At 54.8% G+C, this 24610-nt stretch overlaps 2 protein-coding genes across 6 annotated transcripts; one reads left to right on the top strand and one right to left on the bottom strand.

The window, feature by feature from the left end:
• Positions 1–9560: 9560 nt before the first annotated feature.
• ATG4D (autophagy related 4D cysteine peptidase) lies at positions 9561–16294 on the top strand. Of its 2 annotated transcripts, XM_086699106.1 has the most exons (10): positions 9565–10168; positions 10716–10799; positions 10881–11054; positions 11351–11627; positions 11703–11767; positions 13687–13817; positions 14700–14778; positions 14855–14931; positions 15015–15134; positions 15731–16294. In XM_086699106.1, exons 1-10 carry the CDS (start codon positions 9937–9939, stop codon positions 15911–15913), a joined length of 1422 nt encoding a protein of 473 aa, XP_086555232.1. In that variant the 5' UTR covers positions 9565–9936; the 3' UTR covers positions 15914–16294. The 2 variants fall into 2 exon arrangements, with proteins under 2 accessions (XP_086555233.1, XP_086555232.1); XM_086699107.1 differs by lacking the exon at positions 14700–14778 and having other exon boundaries at positions 9561–10168; positions 15731–15894.
• Positions 15940–24600, bottom strand: KRI1 (KRI1 homolog). Of its 4 annotated transcripts, none has more exons than XM_086699100.1 (19): positions 24451–24600; positions 24265–24338; positions 23383–23488; positions 22910–23018; positions 22595–22649; positions 22469–22518; positions 22077–22173; positions 21911–21988; positions 21518–21648; positions 20837–20963; positions 20634–20729; positions 20374–20544; positions 19241–19316; positions 19044–19135; positions 18838–18964; positions 18621–18751; positions 17647–17711; positions 17422–17520; positions 15940–16831 (listed from the first exon to the last, which is right to left on the bottom strand). In XM_086699100.1, exons 1-19 carry the CDS (start codon positions 24542–24544, stop codon positions 16492–16494), a joined length of 2118 nt encoding a protein of 705 aa, XP_086555226.1. In that variant the 5' UTR covers positions 24545–24600; the 3' UTR covers positions 15940–16491. The 4 variants fall into 4 exon arrangements, with proteins under 4 accessions (XP_086555226.1, XP_086555227.1, XP_086555228.1 ...); XM_086699101.1 differs by having other exon boundaries at positions 19044–19132; XM_086699102.1 differs by having other exon boundaries at positions 22469–22515.
• Positions 24601–24610: the final 10 nt, after the last annotated feature.

Genomic DNA, 24610 nt, shown 5'->3' with positions numbered 1-24610 from the left:
TTTCCCAGATTGTAAGCTTGTATTTTCCTACACGACCCTTACTGCAATCATAACTGTGAAGTTCTTTGTGCAATGAGTTCATCACCAATCTCCCGCGTCCCACCTCCGAGACCCCGGGACAGAGCCTGGCCCGCAGTAGATGTTTGGGATACATTTGTTGAATGAAAGAAGAATGTTAACCTCCTTTCAGCCAAAAAGGCAGCAACGATCAGAGCTTTCTAGAGCATTTTCTCACACAGCTCCGGACAGTAGCAGTGGCGTGAGAGTCAGCACCGGAAGCACGGCACAGCACAAGGAAGCAGGGATGTTTGACAAAGGAGAGTGATCTATGGTGAGAAAGCATCTATCCGCAGATGTAGTTTTCTTCAAGAGTGTGTAATTTATTCTAGCAACTGCTCCAGCCTGGGAGGGATTTCCGGGGCATGATGTATTTCACGAAGGGGCATGGGAACGGGGTGGAGAGGCACGGAGGCATCCTTGGAATTGCTGAGAGGCCCACGAGAAGATTCATGCACTGACACCAAAATACAGTCACCGGAAGACAATCCTACCTCACTGAATTCCACTCAGGGGCCATCTTGTGCCCTAATGTGACCATACTGATTTGTTCCTTCGACTTTACTGAGATGTCAGTGACATACAACACGCGGCATGTAAGTTACATGTTCCTGTTCCCCTGCGTCTTCTCCAGCACTGGGTCTGGGCAGTCTCTTTCATCTGCACCCTTCTGATGGGTTTGTAGTGTTATCTGGCTGTCATGTTGTTTTGCGTTTACCTGATGGCCAATGACATTGAGATGCTTCTGTGTGCTTATTGGCATCCATTTATCTGCTTTTGTGAAGAGCCTGTTGAAATCTTTTTGCCAGTGTATTTATTGGGCTGTTTTCTAAATTGTCAATGCCTGGGGACTATGAAGATTATCCCTGGGGATAATCTGTATGACCTCTATTCCCAAGAGCCTCTATTTCCTCATCTGCAAAAGGGGGATAATAAGTGTACCTGCTTCATAGGGTAGCACTGAGTGTTAAGTGAGTTAAGACAGGTAAAGTCAGTAGGGAATTGATCTGGAACCTTGGAGAAGCCAGCTCTGCAGACTCAGAAACAGCTGGGAGGAGGCTTTGAGGATGGCTAAGTTCTGTGATCGTTTAGTCGTTCAACAAATAGTTACTGCGAATCAGTCGTGTCCCAACACTAGAGACACGAGGGAGTGGGGTTGTCTGGTTTTCTCTCGTTGTCCTTGCTAGCTCTGGGGGCAGGCACGTGGCAAGGGATGATGGATATTCTTGAAAGAAGAGTCAGGACAGTCATAGCTCCTGTCTCCGGGGGGCTTTTGCTCTCACAGGGCACCAGAATTAATGAGCAATGACACAGCCAATGAGGAATGATTACAGTTGTGGTCAAAGGGGGACTGAGAACACATGAAGGGCCCTAGACCAGTGGAGGTGAGGACAGGCCTCAGAACAGATGATGTGCAAACTGAGGCCTGAAGGGGAGAGGTACCAACAGGCTGTATTAGTTTCCCATGGCCACTGTAATAAATAACAAACAGGGTGGCTTGAAATGGAAATGGCTCCTCCCACAGTTCTGGGAGCTAGGAGTTCAAAGCCAAGGTGTCAGCAGGGCCGTGCTCTCTCAGAAGGCCCCAGGGGAGAGGAGAGACTCGTTCCTTGCCTCTTCCCTAGCATCTGGCTGTTGCTGGCATTGTTTGGTTTGTAGGTGAAGAACTCCAATGGCCGCCTCTATGGTCACATGACCTTCTCCCTGGTGTCTATGTCTCTCTGTCTCATCATCTTCTTTTTTTCAACGTGCATTTATTTTTGAGAGGGAGAGGGAGACAGAGAATCTGAAGCAGGCTCCATGCTATCAGCGCAAAGCCCAACATGGGGCTCAAACCCACAAACCGTGAGATCGCGACCTGAGCCAAAGTCAGACACTCAACCGAGCCCCGCCCCCCCACCAGGCGCCCCTGTGTCTCCTCTTCTTATAGGGACACTGGTTGTCTTGCATCCAGGGCCCGCCCTAATCCAGTATGACTGTATCTTCACTAATTACACCTGCCAAGACCCTCGTTCCAAATAAAGTCATAGCCACAGGTGCCTGGGTTTAGGATTTCAAAATATCTTTCTGGGAGAGACAATACGGCCCAGAAGGCAGACTGGCCTCTGACAATGCTAGCATTTGGAGTCTGAGGCGGTGGCCACAGTTGGAACCAGACTAGTCCGGGGTGGCCCAGTGGAGGGTTCCTGGGGTTCGGGTGCCTGGCGACTGACTTAAGGGGATGGGAGCTTGCGGGAGGAGGGCAGAGGCAGAGAGGAGAAGAAGGAGTTCAAAGAGCAGGGCCAGCACGGATGGAGATACAGAGTGGGCGCGGAACAGCTCGATGTGGTCATCCCTGAATCAGGCAGAGGTGATCCGTGGACACGAGGGAAGGACCCAGGAGACCAACTGGTTATAGTTCCTTCACTGTCCAGTACAGTAGCGACCGGCCACATGGGGCTGGTGAACACCTGAAATATGGCCAGTCCGTACTGAGATGTGCTAAGGGTGTAAAATACACAGCGGATTTTGAAGGCAGTACCAAAAAAGGTAAAATAGATCAATAATATTTTTTTATACTGAGTACATGCTGAAATGATAATATTTTGTGTATACCGGCTAAAATAAAAGGTATTATTATGTAAGACAATTGTTTAAATGTTTATTTAATTTTGAGAGAGAGAGGGAGACAGAGCGCGAGCAGCAGAGGGACAGAGAGAGAGAGAGGGAGACACAGAATCCGAAGCCGGCTCCAGGCTCTGAGCTGTCAGCACAGAGCCCGACGCGGGGCTCGAACCCACAAACCGCGAGATCATGACCTGAGCCGAAGTCCACCAGGCGCCTCTAAAACGTATTATTAAAATTAATTTTACCTGGGGCACCCGACTGGCTCAGTCAGTAGAGCACGTGGCTCTTGATCTTGGGGTTGTGAGTTTGAGCCCCACACTGGGTATAGAGATTACTTAAAAATAAAATTTTAAAAATAATAATTTGGAGGCACCTGGGTGGCTCAGTCAGTTAAGCATCTGACTTCGGCTCAGGTCATGATCTCACGGTTGGTGAATTTGAATCCTGCATTGGGTGAGCCCAAGCCCCTCATCGGGTGAACCCTGCTTCTCTCTCTCTCTCACCTCGCCCTTGCTCACTTGCGCCCTCTGTCTCTCAATAAAAAAACTAATTTTATCTGTTTCTTTTTATTTGTTTTTATTGAGATATAATGGACATATAACATTGTATTAGTTTCAAGTGTACAACATAATGAATTGATATTTGTATATATTGCCAAATCATTAGCACACTAAATTTACTTAATATCCTTCACCTCACATAGTTACAAATTCTTTTTGTTATGATGACAACTTTTAAGATAGCAACTTACAAATAGATAATATAGTGTTGTTTTTTATTTTTTAAGGTTGTTTACTTTTAAGAGAGACAGAGAGAGAGAGACAGATGTGAGTGGGGAGGGACAGAGAGAGAGAATCCCAAGCAGGCTCCGAGCTGTCAGTACAGAGCCCGACATGGGGCTCGATCCCACGAACTGTGAGCTCACGACCTGAGCCGAAATCAAGAGTCGGTTGCTTAACTGACTGAGCCAGCCAGGCGCCCCTACAGTATTGTTAACTGTATTCACCATGCTGTACATTACATCCCCCAGGAAATTATTTATCTTATAACTGGAAGTTTGTACCATTTGACTCCCTTGACACATTTCCTCACCCCTACCCTTTGCCTCCGGCAATTACCAGTCTGTTTTCTGTATCTATGATCTCATTTTGTTGTTGTTTCTTTCTTTGTTGTTCAGGCTTTTGTTTTTCATTGTTTTAAATTTTCTTTAGAGAGAGAGAGAGAGCATTAGTGGGGGAGAGGGGCAGAGCAGGAGACAGAGAGAATCTCAAGCTAGCTCAGTCTCAACTCCTGGATCATGACCTGAGCCACAATCAACAAGAATCGAACGCTCAACTGACTGAGCCACCCAGCCACCCCTTAAGGCTTTTTTTTGTTTTGTTTTTTAGGATTTTTTTTTTTTAATTTTTAAGCAATCTGTATACCCACATGGGGCTCAAACTTACAACCCCGAGATCAAGAGTCTCATGCTCCACTGACTGAGCCCGCCAGGTGCCCCATGTTTGGTCTTTTTTCAGATTCCCCATATAAGGGAGATCATATGCAGTATTTGTTTTTCTCAGTCTGATTTAGTTCACTTAGCATAATGACCTCAGGGTCTATCCATGTTGTTTCAAAAGGCAGGATTAAGGCTGAGTAATGTTCCATTATTTGTGTAGAAACACCACATTTTTCTTCTGTCTTCAACCACGAAGGGACAGTTAGATTGTTTCCAGGTCTTTTTTTTTTTTTTTTTAATTTTTTTTTTCAACATTTATTTATTTTTGGGACAGAGAGAGACAGAGCATGAACGGGGGAGGGGCAGAGAGAGAGGGAGACACAGAATCCGAAACAGGCTCCAGGCTCTGAGCTGTCAGCCCAGAGCCCGACGCGGGGCTCGAACTCATGGACCGCGAGATCGTGACCTGGTTGAAGTCGGAGGCTTAACCGACTGCGCCACCCAGGCGCCCCTCCAGGTCTTGACTACTATAAATAATCCCACAGTGACAGGGAGTGCAGAGATCTCTTCGAGATCTTGTTCGCATTTCCTTTGGATAAATACCCAGAAGTGGGATTGCTGGGTCAGCTGGTAGCTTATGTCTTAATTTTTTGAGGATCCTCAATACTGGTTTCCAGAGCGGCTGCCCCAACATAACATTCCCACCCACAGTGCATGAGGGTTCCCTTTTATCTACAACCTCACCAACCCTTGTTACCTTTTTTTTTTTTAATGTTTATTTTTGAGAGAGACAGAAAGACAGAGACAGAGACAGAGTGTGAGCAGGGGAGGGGCAGAGAGAGGGAGACACGGAATCTGAGCTGTCAGCACAGAGCCTGATGAGGGGCTTGAACTCATGAACCACGAGACCATGACCTGAGCCAAAGTCGGCCGCTTAACTGACTGAGCCATCCGAGAGCCCCTTGTTATCCTTTTTATAATAGCCATTATTGTTTGTTTTTTTTTTAATTTTTTTTTCAATGTTTATTTATTTTTGGGACAGAGAGAGACAGAGCATGAACGGGGGAGGGGCAGAGAGAGAGGGAGACACAGAATCGGAAACAGGCTCCAGGCTCCGAGCCATCAGCCCAGAGCCTGACGCGGGGCTCGAACTCACGGACCGCGAGATCGTGACCTGGCTGAAGTCGGACGCTTAACCGACTGCGCCACCCAGGCGCCCCAGCCATTATTGTTTTTAATAAGATTTTATACTTTAAGTAATGTCTACACCCAATGTGGGGCTCAAACTCACAGCCCTGAGATCAAGAGTCGCGTGCTCTACTGACTGAGCAAGCCGGATGCCCCTATAATAGCCATTCTAACAAGTGTGAGGTGATATCTCATTGTGGTTTTGATTTGCGTTTCCCTTACGATTAATGGTGTTGGGTGCCTTTTCATGTACCTGTTGGCCATTTGTATGTCTTCTTTGGAAAAATATCTATTGAGATCCTGTGTCCATTTTTATTATTTTTTTTAATGTTTATTTATTATTTTAAGAGAGAGAGTGTGAGCGGGAGAGGGGAAGAGAGAGAGGGAGACACAGAATCCGAAGCAGGTTCCAGGCTCTGAGCTGTCAGCACAGAGCCGGACATGGGGCTTGAACTCACGAAACATGAGATCATGACCTGAGCTGAAGTTGGCCGCTTAACCGACTAGCTACCCAGGTGCCCCAAGCATCCAACTCTTGATTTTGGCTCAGGTCATGATCTCATGGTTCATCAGATGGAGCCCTGTGTCGGGCTCTACACTGACAGCACAGCCTGCTTGGGATTCTCTCTCTCTCTCTCTCTCTCTCTCTCTCTCTCTCTCTCTCTCCCTCTCTTTCTCTCTCTCTCTCTGCCCTTCCCCTGCTTGTGATCTGTCTCTCTCTCAAAATAAATAAATAAACTTAAGAAAAATATCTTGGGACACCTGAGTGGCTCAATCGGATGGGTGTCCAACTTCAGCCAAAGTCATGATCTCCTGGTGTGTGAGTTCGAGCCCCACATGCGCTCACCGCTGTCCGCCTGGAGCCTGCTTCGGATCCTCTGTCCCCCTTTCTCTCTGCCCCTCCCCTGCTTGCTCTCTGTCAAAAAATAAACAAAACATTAAAAAAATAACTTGAGGGGGCCTGGGTGGCGCAGTCGGTTAAACGTCCGACTTCAGCCAGGTCACGATCTTGCGGTCCGTGAGTTCGAGCCCCGCGTCAGGCTCTGGGCTGATGGCTCAGAGCCTGGAGCCTGTTTCCGATTCTGTGTCTCCCTCTCTCTCTGCCCCTCGCCTGTTCATGCTCTGTCTCTCTCTGTCCCAAAAATAAAATAAAAACGTTGAAAAAAAATTAAAAAAAAAAAACTTGATAAATAGATAGGTTCTTCTAGCTGTTGTGGAGACTAGAGGAGTCAGAATTGGCCTGTGGACACTTGGTGATGGGGGCCAGACGTGGGAGGGCAGTGATGAATAAGAATGACAATAGCGGAGGCCCCTGGGTGGTTCGGTTGGTTGAGTGTCTGACTCTTGATTTCAGCTCTGGTCATGATCCCAGGGCCGCGTGACCCAGCCCTGAGTGCGCTGAGTGTGGAGCCTGCTTGCGATTTCCTCTTTTTTCCCTGCCCTTTCCCTGCTAAAAAAAAAAAAAAAAAAAGGACAATAGCAACAGTTCACACTGAAGTGGTGGCTGCTGTGAGCCAGTTCTTTTCTTTTTTTTTTTTTTTAATATTTATTTATTTGGGGGAGACAGAGAGACAGAGTGCAAGCAGGGGAGGGGCAGAGGGAGAGAGAGAATCGGAAGCAGGCTCCAGGCTCCGAGCTGTCAGCACAGAGCCAGACGCGGGGCTCGAACCCACAAAGGGGGGTTTCATGACCTGGGCTGAACTCAGATGCTTAAAGGACTGAGCCACCCAGGTGCTCCTGCTGTGAGCCAGTTCCTAGCATTCTGCATATTCATTTCATCCTTCTCCAATACCCTAGGAATTAGGGACTATTACTAGCCCATTTGGCAGATGAGGAAACTGAGGTGTTGAGAGGCGAGGTCACACTGCAGCATCTGCCTAGGTGGCCATGACTATTGTGCTGCTTTGGGAGTATGAGGACAACTGAAGACAGATTATGAAGTGGACTGACAGATCCTGGTAAGGGAGGTGATGGAGGCTGCGGGTGGGGGTGGGGCAAGGGTATGGGAGGAAAAGCCAGTGCGAGTGAAATGCAGGGTCAATTAGGGACACACAGAACCTGGGGAGCCTGAGAGACATTCCAAGGGGCACAGATGTGGAGGCTGGCCCCCAGGATGGGGACAGAGACCCAGGCAGGGAGATGATGTGGTGGTACTCATTGGGAAGGGGGATGAGGGCAAGGAATCGAGGGCCACACCATAAAACACCCCCCTCCTCCAAGGAACCGGCTTGGGGGTGGTCAGGCACCAGATCAAACAGAAGGGGGTCACCTGTAGCCCCACAACCCAGCCGTCCCCCACAACAAGTTCTCCTTTCTTTTTTTTTTTTAACTTTTTTTTTTTAATTTTTTTTTTCCAATGTTTATTTATTTTTGGGACAGAGAGAGACAGAGCATGAACGGGGGAGGGGCAGAGAGAGAGGGAGACACAGAATCGGAAACAGGCTCCAGGCTCTGAGCCATCAGCCCAGAGCCCCACGCGGGGCTCGAACTCACGGACCGCGAGATCGTGACCTGGCTGAAGTCGGACGCTTAACCGACTGCGCCACCCAGGCGCCCCAAGTTCTCCTTTCCATTCCACGTTATTTGTTGCACTTTCTGTGTTGTTGAGCCCTGTTGTGTACCAGGCCACATGCTAAGTGTTGAGGGGCCAGCAGTGAACAAGATGGACAGAGACCCATGGCCTCGTGGCACGGTGGGGACAGAGGTCTATACTATACTATATCTATATCTATATCTATATCTATATCTATATCTATATCTATATCTATATCTATATCTATATCTATATCTATATCATCAGTGCTATGGGCTGAATGTTTGTGCCCCTCTGCCCAATGCATAGATTGAAACTCTAACCCCCAGTGGGATGGCATTGGGGAGTGGGGCCTTTGGGAGGTGATCAGGGGTTAGATGAGGTCTTAAGGGTGGAGACTCCATGATGGGATTAATACTCTTATACAAACGTAGAAGAGACAAGATCTCTCTCTCTCTCTCTCTCTCTCTCTGCACAGCACCATGATCTCACATTTCCATCCTCCAGAATCGTGAGAAAGGAATGTTTATTGTTTAAGCCACCCAGTCTGCAGCATTTGTTACAGCAGCCTGAGCTGACTCAGTCAGGTTGTGGTAGCTGCTCTGGAAAAAAATAGAATGGAGAATGGGAAAAGAGCCTAAAGGTGGGCGTGGGGTAGATTTTGAGCACAGTCAGCCTGCTGGGATGACATCTGAATAAATTCCTGAAAGAGGTCCAGGAGGAGCCATGCAGATACCCAGGATGAGAGAACTAGGCGGGCAGGGGGAATGGCAGAGCAAAGGTCCTGGGGTGGGATTGCACATGTTTGAGAAAGGAGGCAGGTGTGACTGAAGGCAGGTGTAGTTACAGAAGAGGGGAGGGACAGTCAGGGAGGGGACTGTCTTTTTTCGTGCTGTTTATGTCCCACGCCCTCGGCCAAATCTTCATCGTACTTCCTTCAGCCTGCTGGGGACAGGGCCCTTGGACTGGCCACTAGAGGCCACCCTCCCTGCGGTTCACAGGGTCACTCCGCTGTCATCTGCCTTTGAGGTCGCGATCGGTTTTCACTGAGCCCTGACTGTGCCTCAAATGTCATGCTAAAGTGCTTTACACGGATGAACTCAGCTGATCCTCCTAACACTCCTGAGTCAGACGCATTGAAATTTTTTTTACAACTTTATTGAGGTATAACTGACATACATCATACCACACACCTTTCAAGTGTTCAATCCGATGAGTTTCACATCCTGAAAACCAGCACCGGGATCAAGATACTAAACACATCCACCACCTCAAAAAGTATATTCTAGCCCTTTTTGGTCCCTCCCTCTAGCCTCTCGCCACCCCACCCCACCCCCAGACACCCCGAAACTGATCTGCTTTCGGTTACTAGAGATGAAGTTGCATTTTCTGGAGTTTTATATACATGGGACCAGAGAGTATATACCTTCTTTTTTTATCTGGCTTCTTTCCCTCCGCAGGATTATCACGAAGATTCGCCAATGTTGTTGTGTGTATTTGAGGCCCTTTTTTGCTCCTAAGGAAACTGAGGCACACAGAGGTGTAGTTTGGGGGAGTGAGGAGGAGGCGTCACACGGGTTTGGCCCCACAGCAAGGCGGGTCTCGGATGCGCAGGCCGCGGAGGGGCGCTCTGGCGGGTGGGACGCGGGCAGGTGCACACACGCGCGGAGGCCGCGCCTGGACCGCCTTTCCCGGCGCGCCGTCGGGGGCGGGGCCGGGGCGGGCCCGGGGCGGGGCTTCCCGACTCTGGAGCCTCCGATAAGGGCCTGCGGGGGGCTCGGACGCGCCTGGGCGCTGCGATAGGGTGGCGGGGCGTGCTCGTGGGGCGCCGCGGGGAGGCGCCGCGGCCCGAGGTCCCGGTGCGGCCACCCGGAACCGGGGCCGGGCGGGGCGGGGCGTCCGGCCGTGTCGCGCCCGCCCGGCTCCCGGGGCCAGGGCCGCTAAAATGGCGGCGGCGGCGGCGGAGGTGACAGCGTCCCGCGCCGGGCCCGGGGGCCTGGCCGCCGCGTCGGGGGCCGACTAGCGCCTTCCTGGGCGCCGCGGCCCGGCCCCCACCCCGGGCGCTCGCGCGCGGCCCCCACCTGGGCCCTCCGTCCGCCCTCCCGGCGCGCCCATGAACTCCGTGTCGCCGGCCGCCGCGCAATACCGGAGCGGGAGCCCGGAGGACGCGCGCCGCCCCGAGGGCCGCAGGCCGCGGGGCCCCCGAGTCCCGGACCCCAACGGCCTGGGGCCCTCTGGAGCCAGCGGCCCAGCTCTTGGCTCGCCCGGGACCGCCCCTGGGGAGCCGGACGAGGTGGACAAGTTTAAGGCGAAGTTCCTGACGGCCTGGAACAACGTCAAGTACGGTGAGGAGGGGGCGGGCCCGGGGGTTGTGTTCTGAGATAGGAGCCAGCCGGGGGTTGGGCTTGGCGGGGGAGGGGGGGGGTGCTCGAGGTCGGTGGGAGTCCAGGAGAACCAGACGCTGGCCCTCCGAGTGTTCCACCCTTTGCTCGCCTCTTGTGAGTCACCTGTGGGTCCCCCGCCCTGTCCTGTCCTGCCCTGCCCCGGGCGGACCTGCAGCAGGTCCAAAAGGAATGTGTTTTCAAGTCTCCATTCCCGTGTGACCTTGGGCAAGGTTTCTTTGCTCTGCTGTGCCTTCATTTTTCCCCTCTGTAAAACGGATACAATAATCAGAACTGCTTTATTCGTCCCGAATTAATGGCAAACACTCACGTGGCCGTTACTACGGTCCCTGCCTCCCTCCGAGAGGAGTGTGGCATGGATTTCCCCGTGCCAGCCCTGAGATAGGACCTAGGATGGTCTCCGTTTCACAGACCGGGGAGTAGAAGCGCTGTTGCTGTGAAGCAGGTGCTTCAAGTCGCTGGGTGCTGCCCCACCCACGTCTCCCCCCAGGCTGGGCAGTCAAAAGCCGGACCAGCTTTAGCAAGATCTCCAGCGTCCACCTCTGTGGCCGCCGCTACCGCTTCGAGAGCGAGGGTGAGCTGGTGGCCCCGGTCCGCGGTTGAGGGAGGCCCCCAAGGCTGTTCCTGACGGCAGCTGACAAGCCTGCTCTCGCAGGTGACATCCAGCGTTTCCAGCGGGATTTCATGTCCCGCCTGTGGCTCACCTACCGCCGGGACTTCCCGCCCCTCGCTGGAGGCTGCCTGACCTCGGACTGTGGCTGGGGATGCATGCTTCGCAGCGGGCAGATGATGCTGGCACAGGGCCTGCTGCTGCACTTCCTGCCCAGAGGTGAGTGGGGGAAGGGAAGGGCCCCCTCAGAGTGCAGCGCCAAGGGCACAGGGCGGCACAGGGCAGCGGTGTTGGGCTTGTTTGTAAACAAGTTTACAGTTAAGTTAGATTGTGTGCCGAGTAAGTTTTGAGGGGGGTGTGAGAGTTTATCAAATAAGTTGCAGGAATGGGAAAATTGTTGGGAAACGTGGCGTCTCGGGAGCCTTAGAATTGTACGTAAAGCATGAGCTGATGGGAAACTTGCCCCCCTCTGGCCCCCACTGGCACCGTCTGACTGTGTACTCCATCCCCACCAGACTGGACGTGGTCCGAGGCCTCAGGCCTGGGCCCCTCTGAGCCATCAGGGTTGGCCTCTCCCAACCGTTACCGCGGGCCTGCACGCTGGATGCCCCCCCGCTGGGCCCAGGGCACCCCCGAGCTGGAGCAGGAACGTCGGCACCGGCAGATAGTGTCCTGGTTCGCCGACCACCCCCAGGCCCCCTTTGGTCTACACCGGCTGGTGGAGCTTGGGCAGAGCTCAGGCAAGAAGGCGGGTGACTGGTATGGGCCATCTCTGGTGGCACACATACTCAGGTGAGGGCCGCTGCAGGGGACACGGGAACCACTGGGTTTCCCCCCAGGAACTCAGGCCTTCCCTCTCACCCCCAGGAAAGCTGTGGAGAGCTGCTCAGAGGTCACCCGCCTGGTGGTGTATGTTTCTCAGGACTGCACAGGTAAGAGACCGGAAACCACGGTCACAGAGTTCTCACCCTGAGCCAGTCGCTAGGACTTAACCTGCCTCAGAGGCTGAAACCAGTTCTGGGGCAGAGGGACCCTTGGAAAGGATTCAAGGCCCACACAGTGGAAGGTCTTCAGGATCCCTCCACTCCCTCTGGAACCAGGAGAGGAAACTTTAGGGGCTTCTCTACAAGTGATAGAATAAAGGACATAAGGACTTCCCTCCATCAGGCCCAATTTACTCCTACTCTGTAAATAATTCTTAAAGAATTATTTTTTTTAATTAATTTTTTAATGTTTATTTATTTTTGAGAGACAGAGTGCAAGTGGGAGAGGGGCAGAGAGAGAGGCAGACACAGAATCTGAGCAGGCTCCAGGCTCTGAGCTGTCAGCACACAGCCTGACGTGGGGCTCTAACTCACCAACCTGACCTGAGCTGAAGTTAGCCACTTAATTGACTGAGCCACCCAGGCGCCCTCCTCCAAATCAGTTTAGATAGGGCTTTTATTAATAGGAGCCTCTGTGGATTGGTATCAGGGAATCTACAAAACCTATACGTTTTTATGCAGAATTGTAGAGATTTGGGCAACGTTTGATTTTCACGGACAACCCCGATCTTACTCTGTTTGGGCTGTTATAACAGAAGTGCCACAGACTATAGAGGCTTCTAAATAACGGGAATTTATTTTCATAGTTCTGGGGGCTGGGAAGTCCAAGATCAGGACATCAGCAGATTCAGTGTCTGGTGGGCACCCACTTCCTGGTTCATTTTGCTGTGTCCACATGGTGGAAGGGGCTCTCTCAGGTCTTTTTTATAAAGACACTAATCCCATTCATGAGGATTCCACCTTCATGACCTAGTCGCCTCCCAAAGGCCCCACCTCTTAATACCACCGCCTTAGGGATTAGAATTTCTTCTCCGTCTTTGTCTTCTTCTTCTTTTTTTTTTTTAATGTTTATTTTATTTTTTAAGAGAGAGAGACAGAGCGCAAGCAGGGGAGGGGCAGAGAGAGAGGGAGACACAGAATCGGAAGCAGGCTCCAGGCTCTGAGCTGACAGCACAAAGCCCGATGCGGGGCTCAAACCCACGAGCCGTAAGATCATGACCCGGGTTGAAGTCAGATGCTTAACCCACTGAGCCACCCAGGCACCCCCCCCCCAACTTTTTTTAATGTTTATTTTTGACAGAGAATGCATGTGTGTGTGCGAGTGGGGGAGGGGCAGAGAGACTAGAGAGAGAATCCCAAGCAGGCTCACCGTGTCAGCACGGAACCTGATGCATGACTCTATCCCATGACTGCAAGATCATGACCCGAGCTGAAATCAAGAGCTGGACGCTCAACCGACTGAGCCACCCAGGCGCTCTGGGGATTAGAATTTCAACATCTGAATTTTGGAGGGGGGAGACACAAGCATTCAGACCACAGCAGCTGCGTTTCCAGAAGGGTCGAATCCACTTTTCTGGGAGCCAGGCAGGGGCTTACTTAGCAGTAAGGGAGGAAGTGGGAGAATGGGGGCCAGCGGATTGGACTCGAGGAGGAGGGACACACAGGGACATTCAGCTGAGGGGCAGTCTGCTCGGTGTTGCCATTTCCATTTGGGCAAACCCATGCTCTGAGTAAGTAAAGACTAACCAGGCCTGGAACTGGGGAGGTGCTCTGCCTCCTCCTGGTTTTCTGTTCTTCATCGAAACCTCAGGGCCTCAATTGCCCTGTCTGTAAAATGGGGATGTTGACACCTACCCGGAGGCCCTAGGATTGTCTGGGGGAATTTGCGGTGGGTGGGGCGCCAGAAAGACATCCTTTTCTGCCGGTGACGGGAGTAGGACCCTGAGAGGCTGCGTAGGCTTCGGGAGGGCCGCACTCTGAGGCTTGCAGGGTGGGCGAGAACGTGACTTAGCGCGCCGTCCTTCCAGTGTACAAGGCAGATGTGGCACGCCTGGTGGCCAGGCCGGACCCCACAGCTGAGTGGAAGTCTGTGGTCATCTTGGTGCCGGTGCGGCTGGGTGGCGAGACGCTCAACCCTGTGTATGTGCCCTGCGTGAAGGTAGGTTCCACCGAGCCTCCCCTGGGAACTGCCCCGGCTTCGTTAGCTCGGCTTGGGTGTTTCTGCTTCCCCCATCTCTATCTGTTGCTTCAGTGGTTGCGAGCACCTACTATGTGCCGAGCACCGTCCCAGCTGCTGGGGACTTGGAGGCCAACAGGCAAACGTTCGTGCCCTCTGGGAGTGGGGAAGGTCAGACAGTGGATCTGAAACCACACCGACAGCTGTGGCATTACGCCGTAGATTCTAGAGGGACTAAAACTAACACTGAAGGGCAGACGGGGGTGGCTGCAGCCTAGGAAAGCCCCTCTCCAGCCAGGGCAGGAGAGGAGGCAGAGGCGTGCTCTAGGCAAAAGGAATGGCAAGGCCGGAAAAACCCTGGTGTTTTCACTCCGAATGAAGGCCAGAATTGTCCCTACAGCCTGCAAGGCTTTGCACTGTGTCCCTGTTCCTTGACCTCATCTGCCCCCACTCTCCTTCTCAGTTCACTCTGCCCCAACCACACAGGCCTTCCCCACTGTTCTCAGAACACACCTGCCCCAGGGCCTTTGCACTCACTTCCATCTGCTTGGAGGGCTCTTTGTGTAGAGATACACTCCTAACTCCCTCTCTTACTTCGTTCAGGTCTTTGCTGAAACGGCACCTTTTAGTGAGGCCGTTCTGATTCCCCTTATTTCAAATTGCAAAGCCCTCTTTCATCCTTTATTCTCCCAGTGTTACTGCCCGCTGAGGCGACAGAACTTACTCATCTTGTTCCTTGTTCGTCTCCTACAGTAGGTCTGCTCCATGAGAACAGGCTGGGGCTTTTGCTAAGTGTTTCTCAAGGGACTGTCTCTGACAGCACCTGCCCAAAGCACACTCCTCCACCCCCTTTCCTCCCTGCAGGAGCTCCTGCGTTCAGAGCTGTGCCTGGGCATCATGGGGGGCAAGCCACGGCATTCACTGTACTTCATCGGCTACCAGGGTAGGCCCACCCCTTCCCACTCCATCCTGCCCCACCTTACCCCTCCCCAGCCCCTCTCATGCCTCCACCCTTGCAGATGACTTCCTGCTCTACCTGGACCCCCACTACTGCCAGCCCACTGTGGATGTCAGTCAGGCTGACTTCCCCCTGGAGGTGAGGAGGCTGGGATCCCTGGGGTGGGGCTGGGGAACGTGGAGGGAGCCGGGGCCCTAAGCTTCCCACGTCTTGTGCCCCAGTCCTTCCACTGCACCTCACCCCGAAAGATGGCCTTTGCCAAGATGGACCCAAGCTGTACGGTGGGGTTCTATGCTGGAGACCGGAAGGAGTTTGAGACGCTCTGCTCAGAGCTGACCAGGGTGAGCGAGGAGGGGAGGGTGGGGGGCAAGGGGCAAGGAGGGAGTGGAAGAGGAACAGAGATCTTGAGTCCAGCAGACACGGGCGGGGCAGGGGGCGCTGCTTGCAGGCTGTGTTGTCAAGATGGTTATCCTGTCCCCAAGCTACTAACGCCCAGCTATGACCAATTAGACAAAAGAAGGGCATAAAAGGAGAAGTGAGGAGCATTGTTGCCGGAGCTGCCCCCGTGAGCTCAAGTGGTGGGGCCTCTCCCCATCCCCTGGCTCTGCAGCCCCATCAGGGCTTTACCCTTATAATAGTGTCAAAAGGTAGCCACCGGCCTTCCTGGGCACCCACCTCCCAGTTCAGTGGAAAGGAAGCCTCACTTTCCCAGCAGATGCAGCAAAAATCGCAGGGTTGCCGTTCATTGGTTACACTGGGCCATATATCCATCACTGGGCCAATCACTGGGGCCAGGGAATGGATGGTGCTGATTGGCTGGCCTGGGTCATTGCCTGGAGGGATGGGAGCTGAGCTCAGGAAGCACCTACCTATTGGGATAATTATAGGATAATTAACATGGTTTGGAGCTAAGCCACTCTCTCTCTCTTCCCTCCAGGTCCTCAGCTGCTCCTCAGCCACAGAGCGGTACCCCATGTTCACCCTGGCCGAGGGCCATGCTCAGGACCACAGCCTGGATGACCTCTGCTCCCAGCTCTCCCAGCCGACGCTGCGGCTCCCTCGCACGGGGCGGCTCCTCAAGGCCAAACGCCCAAGTTCTGACGACTTTGTGTTTTTATGACGGGTGGGGTTGGGGGAGAAGATGTGCACTATTTATTTTTTTATTTATGTCATGCTGGGTGTGGGAGCTTGACATCGGGAGGTGATGATGGGTCTTCCCCTTCTCACTCCCTTGACAAGCGCAGCTGAGACCAGTCCAGGAAAGCTCTGGACTGGGGCCATTCAGACAATGGGCCTCCCGCCAGCTGGGCCCTCCTCACAGGGCAGGGAGGGAGAGCTTCCGGACACCCACTCAGGGCCTGACTCAAGTACTGTAGTTTGCACTGGACCACCCATGCCCCTCACTGGTCCCAAAGCCCCTACCCTGCTAAGGACGGGGGGGTAGGGGAGGGGGGGGAACTGTGGCCACTGGGGGCTAATAAAGCCGTTTAATTTGACTGTGGCTATGGCTGGGCCCAGCATTTAAGGGATGGGGTCCAAGGGGTCCGAGGCGTGTCTCAAGGTGAGATGCTGGGGGAAGCGTGTTAGGTAGGCCTCACTTCCACAACTTCTTCGGCCACAGGCAGACACCAGGTCTACACGGTCCCCAAGCTTGATTGGAGGGAAGGAACCCCAGGGCCCCTGCCTGCTCCCCGGAGCTCAGGGACCGCTCTTGGGACCCTGTTGCTTCCTCCGCTGCCGGCCCAGCTGCCGGAAGTGCAGCCGTTTGGGGTTCAGGCCAAAGGCCTGCAGTCTCTGGCGGCTAAACTCACGGCCACCCAGGGTCACGGTGGGGCCCAGGAGACGCGCCTTCTTGCCCCTCCTCCGCCTGTGGGGGACTGGCTTCTGGGTGGGAGACACAGGACCCGCCTCTTCCTGTGCTGGGGGGCTCCCAGGCTGGGGCCGCTGCCCACAGGCCCCATCAGGTGCTAGCAGCTGCCCTGGAGGGTCGGCTTTGTCTCTCTGTGGCTTCCCTGTGGCTTCCGTGAGTGTCTCCGTCCTGAGGAGAAAAGCAGGGGCTCAGCCCAAGCCTGGCAGGCCTGTTCCTGAGCACACATCTCCCATTTTACAGATGAGGAAAGGAGAGGTTCAGAGAAGCAAGGCAGCAAATCAGAGGCCTGCCTCAGATTCAAACCCAAGTCTGACACCAAAACTGGGGCTTTTCTACTGAAGTCGGAGGCTGGACTGTATTGCTGATAATTCTGGTACCTGGGCTTATTTCAGCTTTAAATCAACTCTGTGAGCTCCTATCACCCCTGCTTTATAGATCAGGAAATAACGGTCTTAATACTACCACTACCTACACAGCACTTACTCTGTTTTAAACGCTTCAAATGAATGAATTCACTTAATCCTCAAAAAGAAATGAGCCATGTTTACCCCCATTTTCAAAATGAGGAAACAGGCCCAGAAAAGGCAAGTGCCTTGCCCAAGGTCACACAGCTGTGGCCCAGTCAGAATTTGAACCCAGGTATCAGAGAAAGGAAGCCCCATTCCCAGGGCCATGCAGCAAAATGGCTGACGGAGCAAGACTCGAACCCAGGCCCAGCTGGCTCCTGAGCCCGCCCTCCTCCAGCCAGTGACACTCACCCCTCTGGGCAAAGTGACTTGAAGATCTGCCTCTTCTTCCAGGAGTTCTGGGCCTTCTGGCTGTATGCCCTCTTGTCCTGCAACTCCTCTTGCTCTGACCTGCGGATGCCCAGCAGACAGGCCTATTGCCCGACGCTCTGGGAGGGACCCGTGCCTGCTCACCTGCCTGCCTGCCCCCCCCCCCCCCCCCCGCCCCGGACACCCGGCCCAGCCCCGACCTGTCACCTGTACATGCAGGTCTTCTTCAGGGAACACCACCGGTTCAGCTCTTTGTCATCAGCAGCGAGGATCTACACAGGGAGGGAGGGTGGGGTCCTGCTGTTTGAGCCCTGGGTCGGGGGGTGTAGGCGGCCTGGCTCTCTCGGAGCCTTAGCCACCTCACTGTTCAAAGCAGGGTAACGCTCCTCCCAAGTTCAGCAGGATGTCACCATAGCGGGAGAGGACTGATTTCTGCGGAGGCCACCAGAGGTCTTTGGCAGGGGACATCAGATGGGGAAACTGAGGCCCATCAAGGAGATCCTTGCCGTAGTCACACGGCCACGGAGTGGCTGATTTAAGATCCCAGTTTGGGGGTCCAGGGGTCCCAGCAGCCTCAGAACAGGGCAAGGGTCTCTGCTAATGACCGGGTGTGCAAATTATAGATGAGGCCCAGCCTCCCAGCTCCAGGCCTCGGTTTCCTCATCTACAAGGTGGGCAAGCCCCTTAGAAACTATTCAGATTGAGTAAATGCAGATGGTATGAGCTCCATAAACGTTGGCTTTGCGGGCCGTGCACAGTCAAGCACCCACAGCCACATGGCTGAGGGACAAATGCCATTCCGAGAGCCACACACGTTCATTTCACCTCCGTAGCCACAAGGTGGGGCTGTTATTAGGCCCGTTTTAAGTGGGGAAACTGAGGCACGGCGTTCTAGGTCACGCAGCTGGTGAGTGACCAAAGCAAGATTTGAATCCAGGCCATCTGTTTCCAGGGCCACCCAACTGCAGACATACGGTGACAGAATGGAAAGTACTATTTACAGGGGTGTCTGTGGGCACAGCTGCTGGAGGCAGGTGACATTACTCGTGTTGTTAGCGCTAACACTCCTCTTGTTTTCAAGGTGAGGGAGCAGGGGTGTTGCAACCTCTGCGGGGTCCACACTCCCTCTTGCCCCCGGGGCACCCCCTGCCCCTGTGCCGGGCACCCCTCTGGGGCCTCACCTCCTCGGTGCTCAGCCCGAAGTCGCAGGGAACCACGGTGCGGTACTTAAAGCGACAGGGCAGGTCATCAATGATGTCCTCATAGTCCAACCGGTAATACTCATCCAGGTACTCCTCGAACGTCTTGTCTCCTGTGAGGGGAGGGAGCCAGGCTGCCAGGGTGTGCCGGGCCCCGCGGAGCCCCTGCCCGCCCCCCCGCCAGCAGCCCGGGCCTCACCAGGGTTGAACACGGGCTTTTCCTGCCCCACTGCTGTGGCGAAGGGTGACTTGCGCTTCTTCTTGCCTGTCAAGGGGGCCTCGCACCGCTTTTTCCGCGGCTGGCTGGGGTCGTAGTCAGCATCCATCTGCCAAGATGCAAAAGTCAGGCCAGCCCCCGGGGGGACCCCACACACCCCCAGGTCCCCCTCCACCCTGGGCACCTACATTGAAGTCGGGGTCCTCGCAGTGCGGTTCCTGCTGGCTCCAAGCTCCACCCTGCTCGGGCCCAGCCCATGTGTCCCAGTTCCAGTCATCTGCTTCCAAAGGAGACAGGGTAGGGGGGTCAGGGTGGGACTTTGGACTTGAGACCCAGCCACTCCCCCAGCTGGTGCCCCCCCCCCCCCCCCCCCCCGTGACCTCACCTTCAAGCCCTTCCTCTTCCTCAAATTGCGGCTTCTCCTCCTCCGTGGTGCCATAGTACTCGTCCCCAAAACATCTCTGTGGGGTCAGAGCCAGGAGGGATCAGTAAGTCCTCTCCCCCCAGACAGTTTCATTCCTGCACCTTACATGGCTCCCAGCACCCTCAAGGCCTAGCTGCTGCCTGTGTGCCCAGGCCCCTCCAGGCCCCAATCCCCCTGATTCTGTTCCAACGAGCTGCGGTTCTTTCCCTCCCACAGGCCTTTGCGCCTGCAGTACCCCCTCCCCGGCTGCCTAACTGCTGCTCAGGCCTCCGGTCTCCGCTGCCTGCCCTCAACCCGCTCACCACCACACCTGCCAAAGCCGATCAGGGACTCCCTGAATACCCCACCTCCCCCTGCACACCGTCCATCACCACTCTGATCCCTGGGGGCACTCACTGTACAGTTAAGTGCCTGTCATCAGACTGGGAGCTCTGGGAGAGCAGCGACCACTATGTCGCCTGATGCTCAGTGACCATCAGACTGGCTCTCGCCGTTACATGAGCTCCGAGGCCGTTGGGCCCTTGCTGGAACCCCAGCACCCAGTGGGCACCTGGCAAAGGCAGGTATTGCTTACGGCGTCACTTATTAAGCCCCTACTGTATGCCCAATGCTGGGCTGCATCTTGCTGCATTCTCACAAACACCCCAAGGGACAGAAACTACCTCCATTCTACTGAGGAAACTGAAGCCTACGCGTCCTCAGTCTCCTTCCCTGGCCTCCGAGGCTTGGTCAGGGGCCTCTTTGGGGCTCCCGGGGTCCCCACTGCTTTCCTCATAAGGCCCTATCGCCTGTTTCCATGGCCTGACAGACACTATGTCCCCTCTAACCCAACAATAAACATCAATGGCAACAAGACGGAAGGAAACACAGCTACCCCGTTCCTTGAGCATTACCAATGTTTACACGTACTCCTCTTAGGCTGTCGCTACAACAGCCCTGAGGTAGACAGTACAGCTGAGCTCACTTTGCAGACAGGGACACACGCTCAGAGAGATCGAGTCACTTCTCAGAGGTCACACAGCCGGGAAACAACCACTGATTCCAGAGCCCTGTCCCAAGCACTGCGTGGCGGGGGTGGGGTGCAGGGGCCGCACCTGCATGAGCTGGTCATGCTGGGTAGGATCGAAGTCGTCCTCCAGGTCCTTCTCCTCGAAGCCCAGTGTCTCATTGCCTGTGACCTGCCGCAGCCTCTCCAGCTTGGCCAGGATCTCCTTCCTCTTCAGGTTCTTCAGCTGCTTGAGCTCCTCCTGCTTCTTCGCTTTCTCCTGCGGGCGACAGGCCAGGGAGAGAGGGAGGGCGTGGGCTCTCCCCGCAGGGCTGGCAGCCCTCCCCAGCCTGACAGCCCCACACTCACCCTCTTCTTTCGCTCCCTTGTCTCCTCTCTCCGCTCCTTCCTGCGCTCGTCCTTGCGGCGCACAGAGGACGCGATGCTTCGAGGGTAGGTCTTGACCTGTGGGCAGCGAGGGAGCCCAGAAAGGGCCACAGAGATGACTCTGGGCTCTCCCGGCCTGGGCCCCAAGGTCCGGGTCCTGCTCGGCGCCCGCCCTGGCCACGCACCAAGGCCGAGTCCGGCTCCTCGAAGCGGAAGTTGTACTTGTGCTCAAAGTCCTCCTGCTTCTTCAGAAACAGCTCCCCCTCATCCGAGGAATCATCCACGGCCAGCTGGACGGGGAGGCTGGGGCCCCTGAGGGACGAGATGGGGCAGGGCTGGGGGGTCAGCCGAGCCCCTGCACTCCTGTGTACTAGCTGTGTGAACTCACTGCCTTCTCCTAAGAACCCCACTCTTGGGGCACCAGGGTGGTTTGGTTGGTTAAGCGTCCGACTCTTGATTTCGGCTCAGGTCAATGATCTTACGGTTCGTGAGTTCGAGCCCCACATCGGGCTCTGTGCTGACAGCGCAGAACCGGCTTAGGAACCTCTCTCAATCCCTCTGTCTGCCCCTCTGCTGCCTGTGTGCACACTCTCTCCCTCTCCCTCTCTCTCTCTCCTCTCTCAAAATAAATAAACCAACTTAAAAAAAGATCCCTGCTTTCGAGGCACCCCCATTTGACAGATGGGGAACCCGGGGACAATGTCTAACGACAAGGCCACCTAGCTCCAGACCCCATGCCCCTCGCCCCACCGCTCTTCCTCACAGAACAAGACCTCTGCTACCGTCTGTGCAAAAAAGTAAACAGCCGGTGCCCTTTGCTTTCTGGCTGGCTTGGCTCCAGGCCCCTGGGGGACATGGTTACTCACGCTTCCTCCTCCTCCTCTTCTTCCTCCTCGCCCTCCTCCTCCTCCTCATAGTGTTTGTTAAGAATATAATCTCGCAGGAACCGCTCGCCTTCATCTAGCTCTGGGTCGTTCCAATATTCTTTGAGGTGGGTCTGGGGGGGGTGGGGGGCAGACAGGACACAGGTCAGGGACTTGCGGGCCGGGAAGGAGGTAGGCATGGACACCATGTAGATTTAAGTAACTGACACTTCACGGCCAGCCTATAAACTAGAGGGGATAATCCCCATTTTATAGAAATAGAAACTGGCACCCAGAGAGGGGCACACCCCACCTTCAGACTAGGTGCTCTTGACTACTCCCTCAAGGATTCGTTTCCAGAAAAAGGCTGGAAACGGTATAGACACGAGAACTCACCAGTTCTTGCAGGGTATCAGTGTTGTGAATCTCCTTCTGCCCCTTCAGCCACTCCACGTAGTCCGCATCCTCCTGGGCCTGAGGGTAGGCCAGCACGGAGGGTCTGGGGACCCCTTCCTGTCAGCAGCACCCCCCCACCTCGGTCCATCCAGGCCCCAGCACTTACCTTCTCCTCCCTGGTTTTAGCGCGTTTCTGCAGCAACCCGGAGCCACCCTCCCCGGCACTGTCCTCACTCTCGCTGTCTTCCACAAAAGCCCGGAAGCTGCCCACGTGAGAGAATAAGCCTCAGGATATGCAGGCTGGTCTCTGCCCACAGTCCCAGCATTAACCCCATTTACGGAGTCCTGAGCCCTCCACAACAAGCTCAGAGCAGTACTGTGACCCAGGGAGCATCGTCAACCCCATTTAACAGATGGAGAAACGGAGGCACGGAAAGACTAAGTGACGTGCCCAAGGGCACACAGCCATGAAGTACCACAGCTGGATTTGAACCCAGGCCTGTCCGATCCTGTGGCCTCAGTCCTATCCATTTGGCCATTCAATCCGCCCAGGCTCACCTTTCCTTGAGCTGTTTCTGCTCTTCTGCGTAACTTTTTGACGAGATCTGCTGCAGAGAGAGTGACACAGGCCTCAGGCCCAGCCCCAAGCCCCTCAGCCCCCGACCAGGCCTCCACCCCACCTACCTGGAATCTCTGATTGGAGGTCTCCTCATCTGAATTTTCCTCATCGATATATTTGCTGCGCAAGGAAGAATGGGGCTTTCAGAACAGACTCCCCATGGCTCGTCTGTCCCTATGGGGCAGGCAGCTGTTAGAGCAGCAGTTGGGGGGCAGTGGGGTACAGGTGAGTCACTGACGATGCTGTTCTCTGGGGTTCCCTCAATCCTGGTGAGTCTCCGCCAGCTTCTTTCCACCCTTGCTTCTAAGACTCCCATGTGCCTGTCTGCCTGCCCTGGGAAGACTGTGGGGGGACGGTGGGGAGTCAAGGTCTCTCCTCACCCTTCTTTCTCCAAGATAACCTTCCTTTCGTAGTCCTTCAGGTACATGGGCCGCATCTTCTTTTGTTTCTCCTTGGCTGCTGGCGCTTCCTCACTCTCCGAGGAGGATACTATCGGGTTGCCAGAGACATCTGCCATCACCCACAGCCCCCTTCCTTTCCCAGGCAGAGAATCTCACAGGGCTTGGGCCAGGACACCCCCAAGGTTTCAAATCCCCGAGCCACCAGTTCCCAGCTGTGAGACAGGTATCACACTTATACTACATCAGTAGTAGCTGGCTACGCTCATTCAGTGAGTAATTCATGCTCTGAACAGTGCTAAGCACACAGTTGTTATTAACAGCAAGTAATAACTTAAAACACTCTGCTATGCACTGTAGACCTAGAACATATAACATATAAGGGTTCATTAAGTATTCACAAAAGCCAGTAAGGCAGTGGGGAGCCTGGGCCGTAGGGATGAGCAGCCCCAGACCTGTTCTCTGATAGAAGGTGGCATCTTTCTGGTAAATGCGGGGGTCCTTCTTCTTCAACAGGGAGAGAGTCCTGTAAAAGTCACGTTCTTGCTGGGGATCAAATTCCTAAGGCATGGAAAGGATCAGGAACAGACTTCAGAAAGGAGATGGGGAGAGACTTGGTGGAGGCTAGGGGACACTAAATAAGAGGGGCAGGTGGGCTGTGAGCCTGTGGAAATTAGGGTGGAGGGAGGGGTATACATTAGGAGGCTGGAGAAGGGATCCAGCTGGACAGAGGCAGGTAGGGGGCTCCAGGGTGGGTATGAGGGGAGGTCGGAAGACAGCAAAGAGGTGGAGGAGGAAGAGGGCGCCTTTTGGGGGTGGGCAGGGGCAGGCCACACAGGTACAGGATCTGAAACAGGGGAAGGGGGCGGGCAAGGGGAGGATACTTCCTGAGGACAAAGGATTGACAGCGGGGCAGGTGAGCAGAGAGGGCGCATGTGTGGGACAGCAAGCAGGGGCTGGGTTGCACAGCGAGGCCCCGAAGATCAGGGCTGATGTGAGAGGCCGAGCGTCCCATGTGGCAAAGAGATGTCCCACTTCGGGGACTGACAAATGGTTAAATTCTTGGGGATGAGGAAATGGACACAGCCGTCGCTCCTCACATCAGGATGGGCAGGTGGATCGTGCGTGGCGAGAGAGAGGAAGTAGGGGGGCATTGGGCCACCCCGTGGGGATGGGGAGGGCGCTGTGTGTCGTCCATGGGATTAGAAAAAGGAGGTTGGACGCTCCCGTAGGGTGGAAGGGGGCTGGAGACTAGCCACCCTCTGCATATCAGGATAGGGGTGCGGTGGGGAGCTTGGATCTTCCCGAAAGTACGGGGCCGAAGTGAGAAAGCTCACCACGCGCTCGTCGCCAGAGTCGGACTCAGAGCTGGAGTCGCCGCCGCTGTCTCGGTCCCCGTAGCGATCTTTAACTGCGGGGCAGATGAGAGCCCCTCACAGATCAGCTTGGAAGACCAGATCAATCCCCGCTTCCCGACGGCCCTGTCCGCGCCGCCGCCCCGCGCGCATGCGCCCCGCACTCACGCCGCTGCAGCTCCTCGCGCTCCCGGTAGCGGCCGTACCGCGCGGCAAACGCCGCGTTTACCCGAAGGGGTGACGACCCGCGCGGTTCCGGCATGGCGGCTCTGCGACCCACTGCGCACGCGTGTGGCGAGTGTCCCAAGGGGGTGGGGCTACCCTCAGC

Source organism: Puma concolor, chromosome A2, assembly GCF_028749965.1.
Source record: "Puma concolor isolate L17-30 chromosome A2, mPumCon1.1.hap2, whole genome shotgun sequence".
Taxonomy (NCBI): Eukaryota; Metazoa; Chordata; class Mammalia; order Carnivora; family Felidae; genus Puma; species Puma concolor.
Note: the sequence above shows the minus strand (reverse complement) of the source record. Positions and strands in the feature narration are given on the sequence as shown.

What these genes read in the sequence shown, in the direction of transcription:
- ATG4D (XM_086699106.1), top strand. Translation starts at nt 9,937, where the DNA reads ATGAACTCCGTGTCGCCGGCCGCCGCGCAATACCGGAGCGGGAGCCCG. An exon ending in CTACCGCTTCGAGAGCGAGG is followed by an intron (nt 10,800 to 10,880) that starts GTGAGCTGGTGG and finishes CTGCTCTCGCAG; the next exon opens with GTGACATCCAGCGTTTCCAG. An exon ending in AGGCTGACTTCCCCCTGGAG is followed by an intron (nt 14,932 to 15,014) that starts GTGAGGAGGCTG and finishes CTTGTGCCCCAG; the next exon opens with TCCTTCCACTGCACCTCACC.
- KRI1 (XM_086699100.1), bottom strand. Translation starts at nt 24,544, where the DNA reads ATGCCGGAACCGCGCGGGTCGTCACCCCTTCGGGTAAACGCGGCGTTT. An exon ending in GTTATCTTGGAGAAAGAAGG is followed by an intron (nt 22,650 to 22,909) that starts GTGAGGAGAGAC and finishes TTCCTTGCGCAG; the next exon opens with CAAATATATCGATGAGGAAA. An exon ending in CTAAAACCAGGGAGGAGAAG is followed by an intron (nt 21,989 to 22,076) that starts GTAAGTGCTGGG and finishes GCCTACCCTCAG; the next exon opens with GCCCAGGAGGATGCGGACTA.